The following is an 18,859-nucleotide window of genomic DNA, read 5'->3' as shown; positions in this document are numbered from 1 at the left end:
ACACTTTTCAGTCTGGATGAATCAGACTTTGGTTCGTTGTCGCCCTGGGTGCGGTTTGATTGGGCAGGTGTAAATACAGTATTAGCATTCTGATGCAGACCAAACAAACCGCCCTGAGTCCCTTGAGAAAAGGCGGTCTCATTCCGGTCCCAAATGAACTTTGTTTGAACTTTGAATGGTTTGTTTGTGGTGAGAACGTCATCTGATCTCAGTCCGACTACCTGGTGTTGACCTGGTATACTGCCCAGATAGTTAATGTTACTGCAGCTCTGAACAGATTCCATCTCTGCCATTGCTCCATGTTAAACTGCACAGAAATATGCACTAGTCTAGAACACAGGACCTTCTTGATCCCGGCCCCGACAGATCTGACTAATAAGCGGAGAGAACGCCCTTGCATGTTTTTTTGTGCTGAATTTTGATTTTGAAGTTTACAAACTCAACAACTTCCGATTCGGACCAGAGCAAACCAACTATAGGTGTGAAAACTCCCTAAGACATCTTAAACTAGACTACTCTAATTAAAGGAGTTGATGTTTTAAGCACAAAACCATTTCTGTGTCACTTGTCAGTTAATGTTAACATCATCTCATTTGGTGAGTCAGAAGTGAGACACTTACAAGTGACATTTACCAGGCGCTCTAATCCAGAGACGAATCAAGAACCAGAGCTTGAATCCTCAGCGGTGTGTCATGGATAAGCTTGGATAGATGCAAAGCATTGAACTTCTGACCTTTTGCAATCCAAAGGTTTCTCACAGAACTTGGTTTAATGAGATGTTTACTGACTAATACTAATGAAGTGACTTATCTTCGCTTTACCATGTGGGCCATAGTGCTGGCATCAATCATGTGATTTCAAGAGGAGCCTTGGTGTCCTCGATTGCGAGCCGATTCGTGAGAGAAAGTGCTTAAACCCTGTGGCGCTGTGTGGTGGATTACTTCACCCACCAGTGTCCAGAACACGTGTGTGCTCACTTTACAGCTACAGACTGGGTCATAAAAATAATCATCGCCTTGTTTGATTCCTTGTTCCAAAACATTTATTCCTCCGCTTTGAACATTTTTAAGTGCATTTTTCCTCCACACACACATGCATACACGCACACCCATTTACCGTGAGCACTTTCTCTCTATTTTCTCTCCCCCTGACTCTCACTCTCTAGCTCTCTCATTCATTCCTCCCCCCTCTCTCTCTCTTTCCCTTCCCAGGCGTAATTTCCACTTTGTGTTTATGCGCTGGTGTAATTAGGCGTCCCCATTACAGGGCCATGTGGCCGGGCCTTGCTGGGTGTTAACACGGCCACGATCCTTTTCAAGTCCGTTCCTCACTGCCGGCCTGCGAGGCCAGCTGCCTGCAAGCGGTCCGTAAACAAGCCCGTCTGCGTCTGGCCTGTGTCACAGAGTGCCATCTTAGAAGTGGACTTGAGTGGAGGCTTCCAGAAAGAGAAGAACGAACACATCTGCCAAACAGGTTCCTTCTAAACCGCCCCCAACCCCCCCACCACCACCCCCCTTTCTGACCAGGTCTCATATTGGTTGCAGATGACTGCTTGTTTGTAGGAGAAACTAATTATTTCAAGGCAGGACAGAAGCCTCTTTCATTGGGGGGTGAGTGGGCTGTTTTTTTGGGGGGGGTTTTTTAGGCTCATGGAAGTTCACATTGATCAGTTGTTTTTTCCCATGTTGGACTGAAGGAGTCGGACAGGTTGACAGGTGCACTTTGGTTTCACCTTGTTGTTGATGGAGGTACACTGCTTGTTGACACCTGCTCATGTAACGTTTCTTCTGAGATCAAGGGTATGAATATAGAAGGGGTTTGTCTACCTTTTGTTGTAGACCCCACCTCTTCTGTTCTGTGAAGGCATCACTGAGGTGGGGCCCCTAGTGATGCAGTTGTCTAAGTGTTGGCCCTATCATCAGTTGGTTGCTGGTTTGATCCTTGGTAATACTGCAGCCATTTCAGCTGTCCAATGACGATACATTAGTTTGTTTTTTGTTTACCCAAATTACTTCCCCAATTTTAAATAGCCATTACCCATCCCACTCAGTATTCTCTCCCATTACATGATGCTCCCAACACTGTGAGGGTGGTAACTGGCACTGACCAATGCCTCCTCGAGCACTTGTGCAACCAACCACCGCCTCTTTTCAAGCTGCTGCCAATGCAGCATCACTGGGCGACCAACACACTGGGAGGAAAGCACCAGGTACCCAGCTCTAAAGCATCGGCTAGCATTTGTCTGTGCCGGCCAGCATCACACTGAAGTGATGTGGGAAGAAAGAGAACAACCTACCCACCCAGAGAGGGCAAGGCCGATTGTGCTCTCTCTGGCTCTGGCTGCTGATGGCAGGCAGCATGACCCAGGATTCAAACCAGTGATCCAACTGTGTCCTCCATATATGTTTGACATAGACTTCCATTAAAATTTAAGATGTTTGTTGACATTTTGGAGATCCAAGATTTTGTGCAGCATGATGGGGAGTCCTTACTAGTTGGAAAACTGGGGAAAATCCCCAAAAAGCATCACCATGTTTGGATACTTACGTTGTTCTGGATCCCAGTTGTTACTCCAACTCATTCCAATGGTATTGGATGGAGCTTCACCACTCCCAAAAAAAACACCTGGGCAGTGTTTTTTTTGGGAGTGGTGAAGCTCCATCCAATACCAAAAGGGGGCAGAGGTTCTGCATCCCTATACCTATAGCATTCAATCGCTGATGCTTTGCTATAGATGTTGTTCCAGCTGAGAGCCTGCTAAGGTGGCATCTTAAATTATTGGAGTTTATAATTAGTCTGGCTGTCTAGATACTTTTGGACATGACGTAACATGGCTGCAGACACGTACACTTACTTGCACGCATCCCAACAGATCACTTACATTCAGGAACGTTTGTTTACAGCTGCTCCGCCGCAATTAATCAATGTCTCGCATCTATCTTTCTCTCATCCTTTTATTTCCACTGTTCTGTTTGTTTGGATTGTTTATGCTGGAGGTAAATAACTCAAATAAATAAACACGTCCCGTTTTGGGCCGTTCTTTTTTTAGATCTTATAGGATAATGGTTAGTCGTGTGTGTGTGATGTATGTATATCTGATGCTCCATGGTGTTTGAATTCGAAGGCTGGGGAGATGGTCAGGACCAGGGTCGAGGTTAATTCCATCATCATCATCAATATATTGCCGTAGTTTTCGCTGCCCTCTGTCATCCATGTGTGCCGGCTGGGCCACCCACAGACAAACACGCAACACCGATTGTTATAACGTAGTTGTCAGGTTTACACTAAAACATGTGTTCTGCCTGGTCTGAGAAGCAGCGATGAGCAGGATGAGTGTCCACCACACACATGTTCATATTCTCCATGTCTTGGAGGTCAGCTTGGAGGACAAGTCTATTTTAGTGTTTTTCACTGGTTTAAAGTTAATTCAAAGCTTGATTTGTTAACTTTTTGCCCAAAACGAAAGAAACAAAAGATATGTGAATTGAAGGAAGCGTGAAAAATGCCTTTAGGTGAGATTTTGGATGTGAAGAAGGGGTCAGCATGGTCTGTACAGACTACAGATGGAGTAGGAGGTGAGTAGCTAGCACAGCACATATAGGAGACTTTATCATGAGGTCTTAGCAGATGTTGGCTTCTTATACCAATTTCCGTTCCACCTTAAATGGTGCTGCAGTATCGGACATGTAGCGCCAGAATGTAGCTGCTGCATTATTTAAGGTGGAACATAAACTGCCTATTAAGTTAAAACTGGCTATTAATGGAATCTGTTAAGATTTTACATAATCTAGTAAAGTGTGCTGGACATCCAAAGCCAAACACAACAGCATTTGCAACAAAAATAGTGATGGTCAGAGATGCTCTCTCTGTCTGTGTGTGTTTGTGTGTTTGTGTGTGTGTGTGTCTGTGTATATGGGTTCTAAAATTCTTCAAGGGCCAATATTATGACACCTGATTTTTTTCTCTCCTTATGTAGGTAAGCCATAAATGTTTATACAGTTTTTACAAACTACATCTCACTATTCCTTTAATAAGATGAGGTCAGCACCATTTTTACTAGGGGCGTAGTGATGCACATATATATTTTATTTCAATTTCAATACCTGGTACTTATTCACATTTAGTAGCAGAAAAGAGGGCAAGCTCTCTTTCTCTTGTTCGCGCTTGACTTTTGAGTGAAGGATCAAGGGGAATGGATCGCAGGCCAGGGCCTGACCGCGCCCGCTGTAAAGCACAGCGGGGAACAGAAGTAACCGCAGCCTTCGCCTCCCTCGCTCATGCTTACGGGATGTCGAAGGGGGGAAAAATGCTCATCTGTGTCCAAGTGTGGTTGTGGTACATTTACCAAGCCCTGAATCATTACATCAGAACACTTAGGGCTGTACACAACAAAACGCTGGCCTTCGTTTTGCTGCATCTCCCCGCTCTTTTCATGCAGTGTTTGCCTTGTAGAAGTACTGTTTGTTTAGGACCCGGTCCATAGCTCTTGTAGTTGGGACTGCAGAGAAGTGCTTTGGGTTTGGGGAATATGTGCTCATGTTGTGGTTGCAGCAAAATGCTCTAGTTTTAAAAGTAAAAATGGAAGATTTGTATTTGTATTCACTGTGTTTAGAAAAAGAACTAGTTCAGCTCCGCTCCTCCAAGTTAAAGTTTTAAGGAGTGCTTCAGCCTGGACTGCTCACTATGCAGGACAGCCAGTGAGAGCAGAGGTCATTCGCATATATCAGTCTTAAAGACACAGTAATAAATGGACAGTTCTGTAGAGTAGAGGCATGGATCTGATCCTTGTACACAATTAAACATAAATGATGCTACCAGTGATTCTTGAAGTAATGCCATAGGAAACTCTTTTCCAATTTAAAGGTTCTTTTCACCTCTTTACATCACTGTTACAAACATGGCTCTTAATGGAAACACAAGTGGTTCTTCAAAGGCCTCTTCAGAGGTCACAAGGGCCATTTCACACCTGCATGGTAACCCAGAACCTTTCTGGGCATTACCCGTAGGAGCTGTATGTGTGAACGCATATCAGGTGTAAACTGTTGAGAACTATTCGGTGGAGTGTTTATTATGACTGGCGTAACGTTTCTAGGATTTACGGTACAGGTTTAGCCGTGCAGTATGGACAGATTTGTAAATGTTTATTCTTCCCACCGGCAGTACAAAACCAGTATGTCAAGCGGCAATAATAATATTAATTTTTATTAATTAATTATACTTCATTAGTTATGAAGCACTTTTTTTTAACAGCAAATTGTTTCAAACCTTTTCATTATGTTACTTAAAATGAGAAGAATATTATATATTCTATATATTCTTTGTCTCATATATATATATATATATATATATATATATATATATATATATATATATATATATATATATATATATACACTATTCTCGCTGAAATATGCTGAATTATAATTGAAATTGTAATTTTAATTGGACTTTCAGTTGACAAACATTGACATTGACATTAACAACTAGAATACAGGATATGGCACTGAATCGTAATGCAAGTCAGACATGTTTGATGTTTCAGACCTTTGATCTCTAAGTGCACCTTATTGAATTTTGACCACCCTTCTTCTACGGCATCACTTAAAGAACCGTTTGAAGCAGAGTGTTTTAAGTATACATTAATATATGAAATCCCATGGCTGGCTGAGGGGTTAAGGAAACCATGTCAGCACTTTCATATATATTCTGCAGCGGTAATCAGAAATGTGAACTCTGTGTTCGTTGTGCTCAGGTGCGGATTGCGCTGCAGTTAGAGGATGGATCTCGTCTCCAGGGTTCGTTCTCTAGTGGCCAGAGCCTGTGGGAGCTGCTCGAACACTTCCCCCAAACCAGGTGTGTATGTGTTTTTTTTTTTTTTTATATTGCTATTTTGTTGAATCTCTGATTTATGTGAATATGAGGCAGTAAATTCAGGATGGTGTTCTTATTTCTTGTAAGTTTTCCGGACAGGAACATTAAAGGAATAGTTTGGAGAAAGAGTAAAAGAACATGAACCATCACTGATCCCAGATGCAGTTAATCAGCCAAGACAGGTTTGATATCTACAGTGTTGTTCTTTAGTTTGGAAGAAGAGATGCTAAGCTTTGATGGCACAAACAAACACTGGACTTCCACTGGACGGTCCCAATGTCATAATATAAATATTAACCCGAACAATTAGATATCAGCTGTTCCAGGACTGATTATAGGCTTTTTTGGGGAGAGGCTCATTATAGCTGGTTTGATTTCACACAGAAGAATTCCGTACAAACTGTGGATTAGTTTTAGGACAATTTTAGGTGTGAAAACCTTTGTGCATGCCTTTGTACAAAATGATCAGGCCTATGTTCATTCGGTTATTCATTTCCAATATTTTCCCTGGATACAAATACTCAAGCAGCGAAGAGTAGCAGTTTTCTTCAGTCATGGCATTTACCTTGGAGGAACATCTGCAAACAAGAAGCCGTTCTGACAGTGAAAGGTTTTTATCCACGCAGGTGAAAAGTCTAAGCAGACACATAAGAAAATGAACCGATTACGCAACCAGCGAATGGAGCTCTGGCCTCAAAAACAGCTCTTGACCAAATGCGCCAAACTTACGGAGCAAGCGGACCCCTTAAACAACTGCCAACATGTCCAAGCTCAAAAGCAGACAGCAAGATGAGTAAAGAATCCAACAGTCCTGAAATCCTCATTGAACCTACAGGTAGCACTTGCCTCAGTTAATGTCAAAGTTCAGCACCTATTATCAGACAGAGAAAGACTGCATAAGGTTGATTGGGGCAAGTGGGCAAGGAGGAAACTTTAAAAACACCTAGACTAAGACCTGGACTTCTGGAACTGCGAGCCTTGGGCAGATTTTTTTTTTTAGGACAGCTTTGTGATGTGGCCAGCGTGTGTGTGTGTGTGTGTATGAATACCACATGCCCTTCTCTTTCAGCAGCACAGGACTACAGCCAAACACACACATACACTCTCTTTCTCATTGCTCTCATTCCACAGTGTCTTTCTCATCAGGTCCCGCCCACCCTACTGGGTGGTTTGGCACCTGTTCTGAAGTCTTTTTCTTATTGGCTGTAGTGGACTGGCCGCCGGCCAGCGTGTTCCATTCTCTGCCTGCCTGCTTCTCATCATCGTGACATCACAACTTCATTTACGCACTCTTTTTTTTTTTTTTTCCATTGAAGCTTCCAGGCTTGGATTTTGTGGAACATGGTGATCGCAGGGGAATTAGTCTGGGAGCCAACTGTTTCCCTTGATACGTCTTTATGCTCAACGTAATGAAAATATATTGCACCTCCCAGATGGAGGACACACACGTGAAATCTCAGTCTCGCATATGTTGCTTGACGCTCGGTCTTACTCACGGGCTGGCTCATAAAGACCATCGTAAAAGGGCTGCAGCGTGACGCTCTTAGGTATGCACATGCGAATCCAAAACACATACTTACTCACTCCTCTCGGACCCTCTGATTCATGGATGATGAACTAGGCTACTTATTAGTTGGTGTGCATTTGTTTATTTAAAGGAATGCTTCCGCATTTTTTAGCGTGATCTGTCTGAGGGGACTTCACTGCAGCCTATTGACATTTTGTTTTAGACAGTACTGTGCAAGTCTTTAGGCAGCCATGTAAATTACAATGCAAAAAGATCCGTAACTGGGCAGGAAGTGCTTATTTACTCATCAAAGAACTGGTATAGAGTACAGTTGCAATCAAAACTAGAGAGTCCAGTTCCAGTTGGGAACCAAAACTTTTGCCCAAAAATGTTTGAGGCAAAAGCTCCTTCAATATTTTTTTGGTTTGGCTAATATAGCTAAGAGAGTCCACAAACTTTTGGCCGAAATGTGGGTTGCAGAAACAGACTAAAAGCTCATCCAATACCTTTGCCAAATAGCAGCAACCAATTAGCAACACCATAGCAACCACCTGGGAAACCGCAGCAGCCACCTAGGCCACACTTAGCAACACCATAGCGACATGCAACGCCATGTAATCCACCTGGACCAAATAGTTACTGCCTGGAGGTGGAATCCCTTCTGAACTTTCTTCAGGGTATATCTGGTCCATCTTTGACCCTGTTCTTTGGATGTCTTTGTATTTAACAGGATAACTGAGCTGCACACACCAGGACCCACACCAGTGTGTGTTTACATGAGAGATGAGGTAGAGTGTCTTTCCTCCCTCTCTCACTCTCCCTGTCTGTTTTAATGCATTTATGATACCATAAGGTATTAATAGTTGCGTGTGTGTAGATTACTGGACAAGACGCTCTACAGAAGACCACTCTGAAGTCACTGGGGCTGACCGGAGGCAGTGCCATACTGAGGTCAGTCATGCTTGCTTTTTGTCTAATTCTAAATAATCTGATTATCATAATGCACTTATGATAATGTGGTAGTTGGACAATAGGGGAAAAGTATTGGGACACCTGCGTATTTATTGTTTCTTCTAAAATCAAGGATATTAAAATCCTGTTTTTGTTGGAGTAACTGTCTCCACTGTCCAGGGAAGGGGTCTTTCTACTAGATTTTGGAGGAGCATTGCTGTGAGGATGTGATTGCATTCAGTGACGAGTTTTAGTGAGGTTAAGATGTTGGATGATCACCACTCCTCTCATCCCCAACTCCCCAAATTCAACACTAAAAGTATTGGATGGAGCCATCAAAAGGACACAGTTTCACTGCTCCACAGCTCAATGTCTCTGGGAGGCTTTATACCCCTCTAGCCCATGCCTGGCATTAGGCATGATGCCAATAGGTTCATGTTTATCTGCTCCAGAGAGTCCTGTTGGCAGTATTTCACTACAGGGACTAGACAAGCGGTGTCAGCAATGGGGGCAACTTAAAGTAGCTTAATGTATTCATTAGAAGGGGTGTCCACATACATTTGGAAATATGGTATATCTGATCAAACAAATAAAACTGAAGAAATTGTGGCTTCCACTGTGTCTGTAGAATGGAAAGGAAATGGATGCACAGCGTCAATGTTTTCTACAGTGACAGGTCTCTACTGATTGTCTACATTTGGGTTCAAATTGAGTGTGTGATGCTCCTCCCTGCTTTCCTCTCAGGTATGTAATGAAGACGAATAACACCCTTGGGCGCGGTGAGCCCATGGAGAATGCTGCCACACCAACTGACACCGTTGCCACAGCAACCGCATCCCAACCCCCACCTGAGCACCTTGAGGCACCCAGCGGGGCATCCACTGCGGTTAACCCAACACCTCCTGATAGGCCAGATGAGCCTACACCTGCCCCGGTTCCCATGGAAACCCCCAACCCACCCTCACAGAGCTCCGAAGCTGCTGTTGCCCACACAATCCAAACGCTTCCTGTCCAACAGGATGAGGCGGGGTCATCTCAAGACCAACAACAAGCTGTACGGCCCAAAGTCAGGCAGACTGGTAACCAGGGGCAGCAGGGTTTCAAGGCAGAGCCACGGGTGGATGATGAACAGCCAGGGCCATCCCACGCAAACTCGCCCCCACACAGTAACTTCGTGCCTTTCTCTGGTGGCGGACAACGGCTCGGAGGGTCTGGCGGACTTCCTCCGTCGTCCCCGTCAGCCTCCTCTTTATCTCCAGTCTTCAGCGGTCCACCAAAAGCCAAGAAGGCCAAACCCAGCCATGAAGTTCAGGTGAGATTTAATATGAGACGGTGATATAAAAGTACTGACTGATAATGCCTTACGAATGTTTACAAAATATTGTATATTTTGTATTGATCTATTATTATTATTGTTTTGCTACATGTGACCAAATTTCTTTTGTTTTCTTTTTTTTACGGGTGGAGGACATTGGTAATGATACCCCCATAGGCTTCACTGGAAAAAAATCATCTAGCACACTTTTAGAAGGACCTCAATTAAAAAAAAAAAAAAAAAAATTTAGGGGGGTAAAAGAATATTGTCCCATTGCCAACCGATAGACATTGATTTGCAAAACCTCCATGTACATGGGAGAGAGTGTCAGTCCAGTTGGAGAATTTGAAAAGATGCACCATCTTCATGCAAAATGCCAGCTAATTCTGTCGGCCTTAGAGTGAACCCAGTCACTCAGATCTTTGCAGAAAGATGTAATTTTTGCATTCCAGGGAGGATGCTTGTGCACATAGAGCACAAGAGCCTATATTCTTTTCCAGCAATGTTTTGATTGAAACATACAGCATGCGGTTAACCCCTGCCTGCCTACTGTTCCACAAATGAGGGAGCGCTTTCAGCTCCTGTTTAGACTCGACCTACTGCTCCTCTTTCTTTATCTTTTGATTAAAGCTTAGAGACTCGCTCGCCGACCTTAACCTCAAGATTCCCCCTCCTCTTAAAGCTTCAGAATAGATTGGTTTCAGCGTATCCTCGCTGTCACACACAAACCTGGGTTTGCCATTCCCAAAACGCCAACTTTACAGGAGAAGGAAAAAAACCTTCTCAACGTTCAATGGAAGTCAGTGTAAAAAGATGTTATTCCAGGTCGTTCCGGAGCATTTCTATTGGTCCATTCATCATGAAGTTTGGACACAATAACGAAGAACAACCGCAAGATTCACATTATGTCAAAAAGTGAAAACAAGTGGCCGTGACAATATGTTTGTTTTTCAGTGCGTGCCATCTTCATAAACATCCGTTCAACAAGCGTATGTATTTGTCACCCACTCGTGGATGATAATTTCACAGTAGAGCGTTTACGGAGACGTGTAAAGTGCGACGAGTAACAGTGAATAATTTAGATATTGATGTTTGCCATCTGTCCTCGTGAGCACTTTCCTTTTGTTGACAGGCACTAACACAAGCCACTGGTCGTTTGCTTGATTGCTTACATGCTGTTTGCCCTATCTGATCTGATTTCCCCTTTGAAACTCTTATGCTGGCGATGGCTTTGATGTGCTGTTTGTGGTGGAAAAGACTTCAGGCTGTTGTGTCTGTTCAGACATGCCCCAGCAGAAGGGCGGCATGCACGGCAACACAGACGAGCTTGCGTGCACGCTAAGGATGGACAGTGCGTTATTGTTATTGGGATAAATGACGTCACTGTGTGCTTTTCTGAGCCTCTCGTGAGTGGTGTCAGTACTTGACATTACACTTAAAATATCAGTAATATAATATCAAGGTATCAGGTTTCTTTCAGCATTCAAAAATGCTTAAAGAAACACCTCTTCCCCTTTTATAGGTGAGGATCCCCAAGCAGGATGTTGCTTGGGGTCCTCAAATGTTCAGAAGTGGCCCTGACGACTCATACACTATTTAAAATGTGTTCGTTATATTTGCTTGTGGATTTTGTATTTTTCTAGCCTGTTCTAATATGTATGGTGTATTGTGAAAATGCCAGTCAGAGGCTGAGCGGCAGATGCTTTTGCTTACTGAGTGGCAGTTTTCATCCCTCTCTTCTTTCCCTCCACAGTAAATAGGTTTGTCAGTGTAAAGCCTCAGCCTGTCGCTCTGTTTCTGTAATTGTGGGATATCATCCTCATCGCGTATCCTCATCCTTCTGCGACCGTTGCCTTCGCAGAAGCCGCACTGTCACTCCTCTGTCTGGAATAGAAAGACGCAGCCTTGTCATTTCCGCCCTCCCCCTTTCCCCCCGTCCACCGTAGAACGGGCGTTTCTGAGGTTTTTCCCGTCTTCTCCTTTTATGTGGTCTTTAATGTTCTTTTCCTCCTTTGTTTTGTTTTTTAGAGTTCGGCTAGTGCCAAATACGGGGCAAAGGATTCAGAGGACAGGGAGGAATATCTGGAGGTAAAGACAAGAAATGCCAGTCAATTATTCGTTACATCCATTCATCCATCTATCCATCGATCCACTGACTGCATCAGAAAACAGACAAGGAAAGGAAAGTGATGAAAAAAGAGATGCCAGCTTGGCAAAGAGTGGAACTACAGTTGTCGTAGCAACAGGCCATCAGAAAATGCACTTGAAATAGCTTAAAGCTTGGCTCTCTCTTGGTTCAGGACAACCCCACCAGGTTTGGGTCACCTTACCCTCTTTAAAAGATCTGCAAAAAGACTCAAATATGGCCTGTGAATCACGTAGAATTGAGGGTGGAATAAATAAGCAAAGCCTTGTATATGATCATTTTTAAAAGCCAAGATCACCTTGTAAGTTGTGGTATAGCTTTTGTCTGACATTGACTGAGAGGCAATTGTTGGGGTTCAAGCATTATACAGTCTGGTTTAGTAGCGCTCAAACGATGACCATAGTTTTCAGGCTGGCTTCTAATTTCACATACCCTCGGGGGAAAGGGCGTGGCCACCAACCCGAAGCAACCCGAAGTGGCCTTTATTCACAGACACCCGTCACCAATCGCCAAATAAACATGACTATAGCCCAAATGGGGTTTCAGTGGGGAAACTAATAGGCTAGTGTGGCCTAACTGAGCCTTTTTAAGCACCACCGGGAGCATGTTGCCCTAACCGGCTCCAGGTGTGTGGCATTAGGGCTTGTCCCAGGCTTTAAATATACATGTAATCACTTTCATAATCTCATTAGTTTCATTTTAGTTATTATAGTGATATTTATAATTTAATGAATAGCTATTGTTTAATTTATTCCAAAAAAAAAGAATTGCTTACCCACAACTGCTTTCATTCCACAGCCAGTGGACAGGGAGCCGGTCATCTACCACCTGGACACAGCAGCCCGACGCACCAGTGCAGAGGAGGAGCTGACAGATGAGTTCTTTGAAGTGACTGTAGATGACGTGAGGAAGAGGTTCTCGCAACTGAAAAGTGAAAGGTGTGTGCTCACAGCATGCTGGGAAACTGTAGAGCCATGTTTCTGAATCCAGTCCTCAGGTCTAGGCCACACATGACTGGGGTTTGAACTTGCGATCGAACTTACAGTCTGACAATGATGCGTCCAACGCTTAGAGAGTTGCCCCACTCAGGACCCCTAAAACTGTTCAGAGTAGCCACAAATTTCAGTTAACATTGATTGCTTTTCGAATCGGCGTACAAACTGATCATTGATGAGCTACACTATATGTCCAAATGTTTGTGGACACCCCTTTTAATGAATGCATCTCGGTACTTTAGGTTGCACCCTTTGCTGACACAGATGTATATGCACACACAAACACAGCTTGTCTGGTTTCTCTAGAGAATAGGATAAATGTGAACCTATTGGCACAGTCCCTAATGCCAGGGCTATAAAGCCCTCAGCATTGACCTGTGGAGCAGTAGAACTGTGTTCTCTGGAATGATGATGCTCCATCCAGTACTTTTGGGATGAGTTTGGGATTGAGGAGGGGTGGTGGTTATCCGTCATCATGACCTCACTAACTCTCGTGTCGCTGAATACAATCATTTGATTTTGAAAGAAACAATAAATGAGCAGGTGTTCCCATACTTTTGTCCATATAGTGCATGTAAAACATTTGTGCAGTACTGTATGTATTGTAAAAATATATCTCAAGCATAACTATAACCTGTGTAACCGATCATATGGACCTGTTAATGGGGTCCGAGGTGTTGAGGAAGACTGACGGGTTGGGGGTGAGCAGTGCTGGTGTGTGGAGAATGCTGAGGAAGAAGATTGTGATGTTGATGAGAGTTGAAAGGCTTTCCACAGACTCTTTGAAGAGGTTTTTGAGGCGGGAGCCGAACTGAGAGGTTCGGCACGGAGGTCTTGAACCCGAAAAGGATGCAGAGCGGAGAGTAAGTGAGGGAGACGGAGAGAGCTCTTGTGGTTTTCTAACCTTTGCCCTTTCCCCCCCATACATGCTGTGCTCCTCAGACAGGCTTTCATTTGAGAGCAGGAGAGTTATTCTGGCTCTAAATTACTGCCTTCCAACCCTGCGCATACACACACACACACACACACACACACACACAGCGGAGGAAAACATCCCTCTCTCTCTGTCTGTCTGTCTTTCTTTCTCTTTCTATCTTAGTCTCCTTCTTTCAGGGGGTTAAAGGTCGGTCTCATTTCTTACAAATATCTTCCTCCTGTTTCCTTTGTTAACATCTTCCTGTCTCTTTCCTTGCTGTGTTCACTCGCTTTCTTGTTTTCTCTGCTTTTCTCAAAGCAGGCAGGCTGCCGAGGCTACCAGAGATGTGTGTGTGTGTGTGTGTGTGTGTGTGTGTGTGTGTGTGTGTGTGTGTGTGTGTGTGTGTGTTGCATGTTTCGTTTGGTATGCGTGCGTAATGCCATTTGAGTGTTACCACAGCAGACATGCGTCTGTGACCAAAAGGCCTCATCTCCGTCTCCGCTCTTTGAACTGCTTGTGTGTGTGTGTGTGTGTTTATTTTTAAGTGGTGTGAGTGTATTAGATGCATATTCACTTGCATCTGTGTAACTGTGTGTGTTTTTGGATGTTTGTGATTTTGATAAGACCAGAAAAAAATACTCATTCAGTATAAGCTAATAAAAGGTCGGAAATTATGTGCTTCTAAAGTATCTACATATCATCGCTGTCAGAAATCTCCGAAGTTTTACGGGAGAGTAGTTTTGGAGCATTTCTGTTGTTTAATTGATTAATTTTATAATTTGGAGGCAATGTAAACAGCTGCCAGATTTACATTATGTCAAAAACGGCAAAAATTGAGATACAAATGCTCGAATCCCGGGTCATGCTGCCTGCCATCAGCAACCGGAGCCTGAGAGAGCATTGTCGGCCTTTCTCTTTCCAGTACATGGCGCTCTCTCCCCACATCACCTTAAGTATGATGCTCGCTGGCATGGGTATCTACAAGCTGATGCATCAGAGCTGGGTACCCAGCGCTTTCCTCCAAGCACATTGGTTGCTGATGATGTTGCATTGGTGGCAGTTCAAAAAAAGAGGCGATGACTGGTTGCACATGTGTCAGTCCTCACCCTCCCGGTGTCAGGAGCATTACATGTGATTGGGGAGAGTACGAGTGGGATGAGTAGTTTTTTGGGCAATAAATCTAAAATTGGGGAGGAAATTGGGTAAAAACAGGAAAAAAAGATGCAGGCAAAATTATTCTGTGACCGAGACGATATACAGTAGTGTGCAGAGATCCCATTAGAACAGATGCAGGTAAACATAAAATCAGTAAAACGGAAGAAGAAAGTAGGTGAGATCTTGTGATTAGGTTCCAGGTTTATCCTGGATGCCCCCAGTCCAGCCAGCACAGCATGGATGTGTTCAACTCCATCAGCAGCAGCAGCAGCTCTTCACCTGTTTTCCTTCACCCTTCACCTTGTCCTCACCCTCCGACTGACTGACACCTTGTCCACAAGGTTTACCTGACTTGCGTCCAAAGGTTCCTGGTAGTCTGCGACCCTGACCCGGAAGAACAGAAAAGATAGGTGGATTAACATGCAGTACTTTTGCCTCCCCTTTAATGTTCCAAATCCTGGGATTGAGGTTGTTTCGACAGCACCAGTATGTATATGCTGTCTCTCTGTCTGTCTCTATCTTCCCTTTCATCCTTATTTTGGTTCCAAACTTGGGATCGGTCCTGTGCAGATATTAAAGGGTTAGTCTGAGGCAGCTTGTCATTCCAGGCCTCCAGCTCCCAGCAGGGGAACGTCTTGGGGCTCTAATTGACTGATTTGTAATCTTGTTTATTTTGGGTTGGAGCCAGACACCCTGAGGTGTTCCACTCGCTTCCCTTAATTGGCAGTGGGCTCGCTGTCGCCCCATTGGAGGATCAGACAGGCTGATGGCGCGGTTTCTGCCATGTAATTGGTTCCAATTATGAAGCATAGAATTAAGGAACCACAAGGATCTGTCTGTCTCTGGCCTACTTTTACACACATGCTTGCACCCTTGCGCGCACGCACACGCTTGCGTATGCGCACACGCAGGGCAGTAAATCTCAGAGTCTGGAATGGTATTAATCATTCGTGGGATGGGTAATCAGATGCTTTGCTTCGTAATCGTTTCATTTTTCTGTTTTTTGCCAGACAGATCGTTTCATCTCCCTCCAATACTTCCAGAAGTGTGCTTTATGTTTTGCTGAACAGCACACTTCACATATATATCTCTCTCTCTCTCTCTCTCTCTCTCTCTCAGGAGGTTGTTGGAGGAGGCCCCTCTGATGACTCAGGCTCTGAGGGAGGCTCAGATGAAGGAGAAAATGGACAGGTATCCCAAGGTAATGACTCTCGTCTGTCTATGCCAGCACACAGCTGCACTCTTGCTTTCCCTGTAAAATGCATTCTGCAGTGGTGTATTACTGCCCAGGGCAGGGATCCTCAGACTTAGCCGCAAACAGAATTGACGTGGCTGCAGGTTTTAATACCAGCCAAGCAGGAGCACACCTCATACAACTGAACAGCATGTTGAAGGCAGACACAACTTGACAAGTGGAATCAATGCTCTTTGCTTAGGACCTCTGGTCTAGGGGCTTTTCTGGTTTAGAGGTCTGCTGGGACATGAAAGTGAAGCCCAGACCAGTCAATACCTATAAGTTCGAGACCCGACCAGGTCAGGTCCCAGTCAATTTGAAACCTGCCAGTCTGAATCTGCCACTGCCACTAAAGAGTGCACGTGAACAAGACAGAGAGTGAGATGGAAGGATGTTGAATGACTGCTCAACCACAGTATTTATGTCAGGACCCATTGGGATGAAGTTGAAATCCGCACCACGACTAATAATTACATGATATTTTTTCTTTAAAGCAGCATTCTGTGAGAGTGTGCATTTCTTGCTCTTGGGCTCCCCCTACAGTTGTGGAGTGGAATTCATGCTTTGGGCCACCACTAAAGGACATGTATTTCTGTATGTTTTTATGTACATTTTACAAGCTGAGAGATCCAGAACTGTCACTAAAAGAGAAGGAAGCATATGAACTGAGACAGTAGAGGGACGTGGTTGACTGACAGGGTTACAATATGTTTTTACCTTTGATTGATTTTTTTTTTGTTGTTGTTTTACAGGTGGTGCTGAGAGTTCAGTTTCCTGACCGACAAGTCCTCCAGGGCTTTTTCAGACCACAGGAAACAGGTCATATTGTTATATGCTGTATATATTACATACACAGTCATATCAGAATATTATGTCCTCCTACCTAATAGTTGGACATAACCACCCTTGCCTCGTGGTTGTCATTTCCCCTCTGGCATTAAAAGTCCATTTTTGGTACACCTTCACTACAGCAGTGCTAAAACCTTCAGCAAAGTTATTGGTTTCCAAGATGCCACCACTCTTCACTCGGTTCAATCATGCTCTTTTGGACATCAGTCAAATTGTGTCCTTTGCCCTTGACTATCATTTTGCACTCTGCTACAACTGACTGGTGTGCTCGCTTATTTAGACGTTATATTTATATATTGTGTGTGTCTGTCTGCGCACGCACGCACGTGTGCTTGTTTCACTGCTATGTTGAGAATGAGCACCCAAATAATGCCTGGTCAGTAGATGTCCCTTTTTAATTGATGTGCAGGATAGAGGGGCCATAACTTTTGTCAAGAGCAGAGGGGCCACAGTCAGCATACAAACTGCACCTACACTATATGGACAGAAGTATTGGGACACATGCTCCTTCACTGTTTATTCTGAAATAAAGATAAAAATAATAGCTTATCCTGCCTGGCATTAGACATTATGCCAATAGGTTGATGTTTATCAGCTCCACAGAGTCCTATTCTATTGGCAGTACTTTTCTGCAGGGACTATACTGGCTTTTTTTGTTCATTGTCAGGAATAGTTGCAACTTAAAGTAGCTAAATGTATTTATTCGGAGGGGCGTCCAGAAATATTTGGACGTAGAGACTGTACAAGATCTCTGGGTGTACATAGAATGCATGCTTGAATGCTTTAATAGTGAATATTAACATATGAGTTAATTTTTATATATCCGGGATAAATTATGTGCTCCATTATGTGAAATGACCAGTGTGTGTTCTCCTTGTAGTCGCTGCATTGAAGCAGTTTGTCCGAGCTTATCTACAGGATCCGGAGCTGTGCTTTTACCTGTGTGAGTTTAAAGACACACTCAAATACACACACACACGCACACACACACACAAAGAAACACTTTCACATATACACTTAATCAGCACACACTGCGGCATGCTAAAGTTTGGGCACCTCTGGTCAAAATGTCTGTTGGTGAGAAGAAGATGTACTGATCTCCAAAAGGCATAAAGTTAATGATGAATTTGAGGATCCTGCAAAAGTAAGGGCATCCTTTGAGCTCTCATATCTTAATTGGCTTGTTAGGACAATGACATGTCCACAGTCACCATTAAGAAATGATCAGGGGCCCTCACAGTCTAGAGCAGTGCAGCCCTAAAATTGGCCCACAGAGCTGGAAGCCGTTTGCAAGGAAGAATGGGCAAGAATCCCCAAAACAGGAATTTTAAGGCTCTCAGCTGCTACAGAAAGTGTTTACAAGCTGTGATACCTGCCAAAGGGGGTGTTAATAAGTACTGACCATGCAGAAATCAGGCCATCTTTCCTCGTTTAGCTATTCACTGTAACATAGATTTTGCCCAAGGGTGTCTAAACTTTTGCATGTAAACATGTGCTTTATCCTGACTGATTCCTGTACATTATATGGACAGAAGTTTTGGGACACCTGCTCATTCATTGTTGTTTTTCTAAATCAAGGGAATTTAAAAGGAGTTTATCCTGCTTCTGTTGGAGGCATTGTCTCTACTGTTCAGGGAAGAAGGCTTTCTACTAGATTTCGGAGGTGTGAGGATTTGATTGCATTCAGCAATAAGAGCATTAGTGAGGTCATTCCAGAGAACACTGTTCCACTGCTCCACAGCTTAATGCTCAATTAGTCCTATTGTATTGGCACTACTTCTCGGCGGGGACTACACAAGCTGTGTATTTGCACATCTGTATTAGTAATGGGTGCAGCTTAAAGTAGTTGAATGCATTTGTTAGCAGGGGTGTCTGAAAATATTTGGACACATAGTATGTCTAATTAGGTAAATAAATATG

General features: G+C 43.8%; 1 protein-coding gene across 1 annotated transcript in view; it reads left to right on the top strand.

Moving 5' to 3' along the window:
* The window catches only part of aspscr1 (ASPSCR1 tether for SLC2A4, UBX domain containing), a 35,970-nt gene that overhangs the window by 3,404 nt on the left and 13,707 nt on the right, over window positions 1–18,859 (top strand). Inside the window, exons 4-12 of the mRNA XM_072660822.1 lie at window positions 5,753–5,853; window positions 8,109–8,166; window positions 8,256–8,329; window positions 9,074–9,641; window positions 11,673–11,732; window positions 12,589–12,728; window positions 15,976–16,057; window positions 16,843–16,909; window positions 17,820–17,882. Of these exons, the coding sequence (XP_072516923.1) occupies window positions 5,753–5,853; window positions 8,109–8,166; window positions 8,256–8,329; window positions 9,074–9,641; window positions 11,673–11,732; window positions 12,589–12,728; window positions 15,976–16,057; window positions 16,843–16,909; window positions 17,820–17,882 (1,213 nt within the window). The remainder of the gene's footprint in view (window positions 1–5,752; window positions 5,854–8,108; window positions 8,167–8,255; window positions 8,330–9,073; window positions 9,642–11,672; window positions 11,733–12,588; window positions 12,729–15,975; window positions 16,058–16,842; window positions 16,910–17,819; window positions 17,883–18,859) is intronic.

The sequence above is a fragment of the Salminus brasiliensis genome, chromosome 17 (genome assembly GCF_030463535.1).
Source record: "Salminus brasiliensis chromosome 17, fSalBra1.hap2, whole genome shotgun sequence".
Taxonomy (NCBI): Eukaryota; Metazoa; Chordata; class Actinopteri; order Characiformes; family Bryconidae; genus Salminus; species Salminus brasiliensis.
This window is presented reverse-complemented; position numbering and strand designations above follow the sequence as displayed.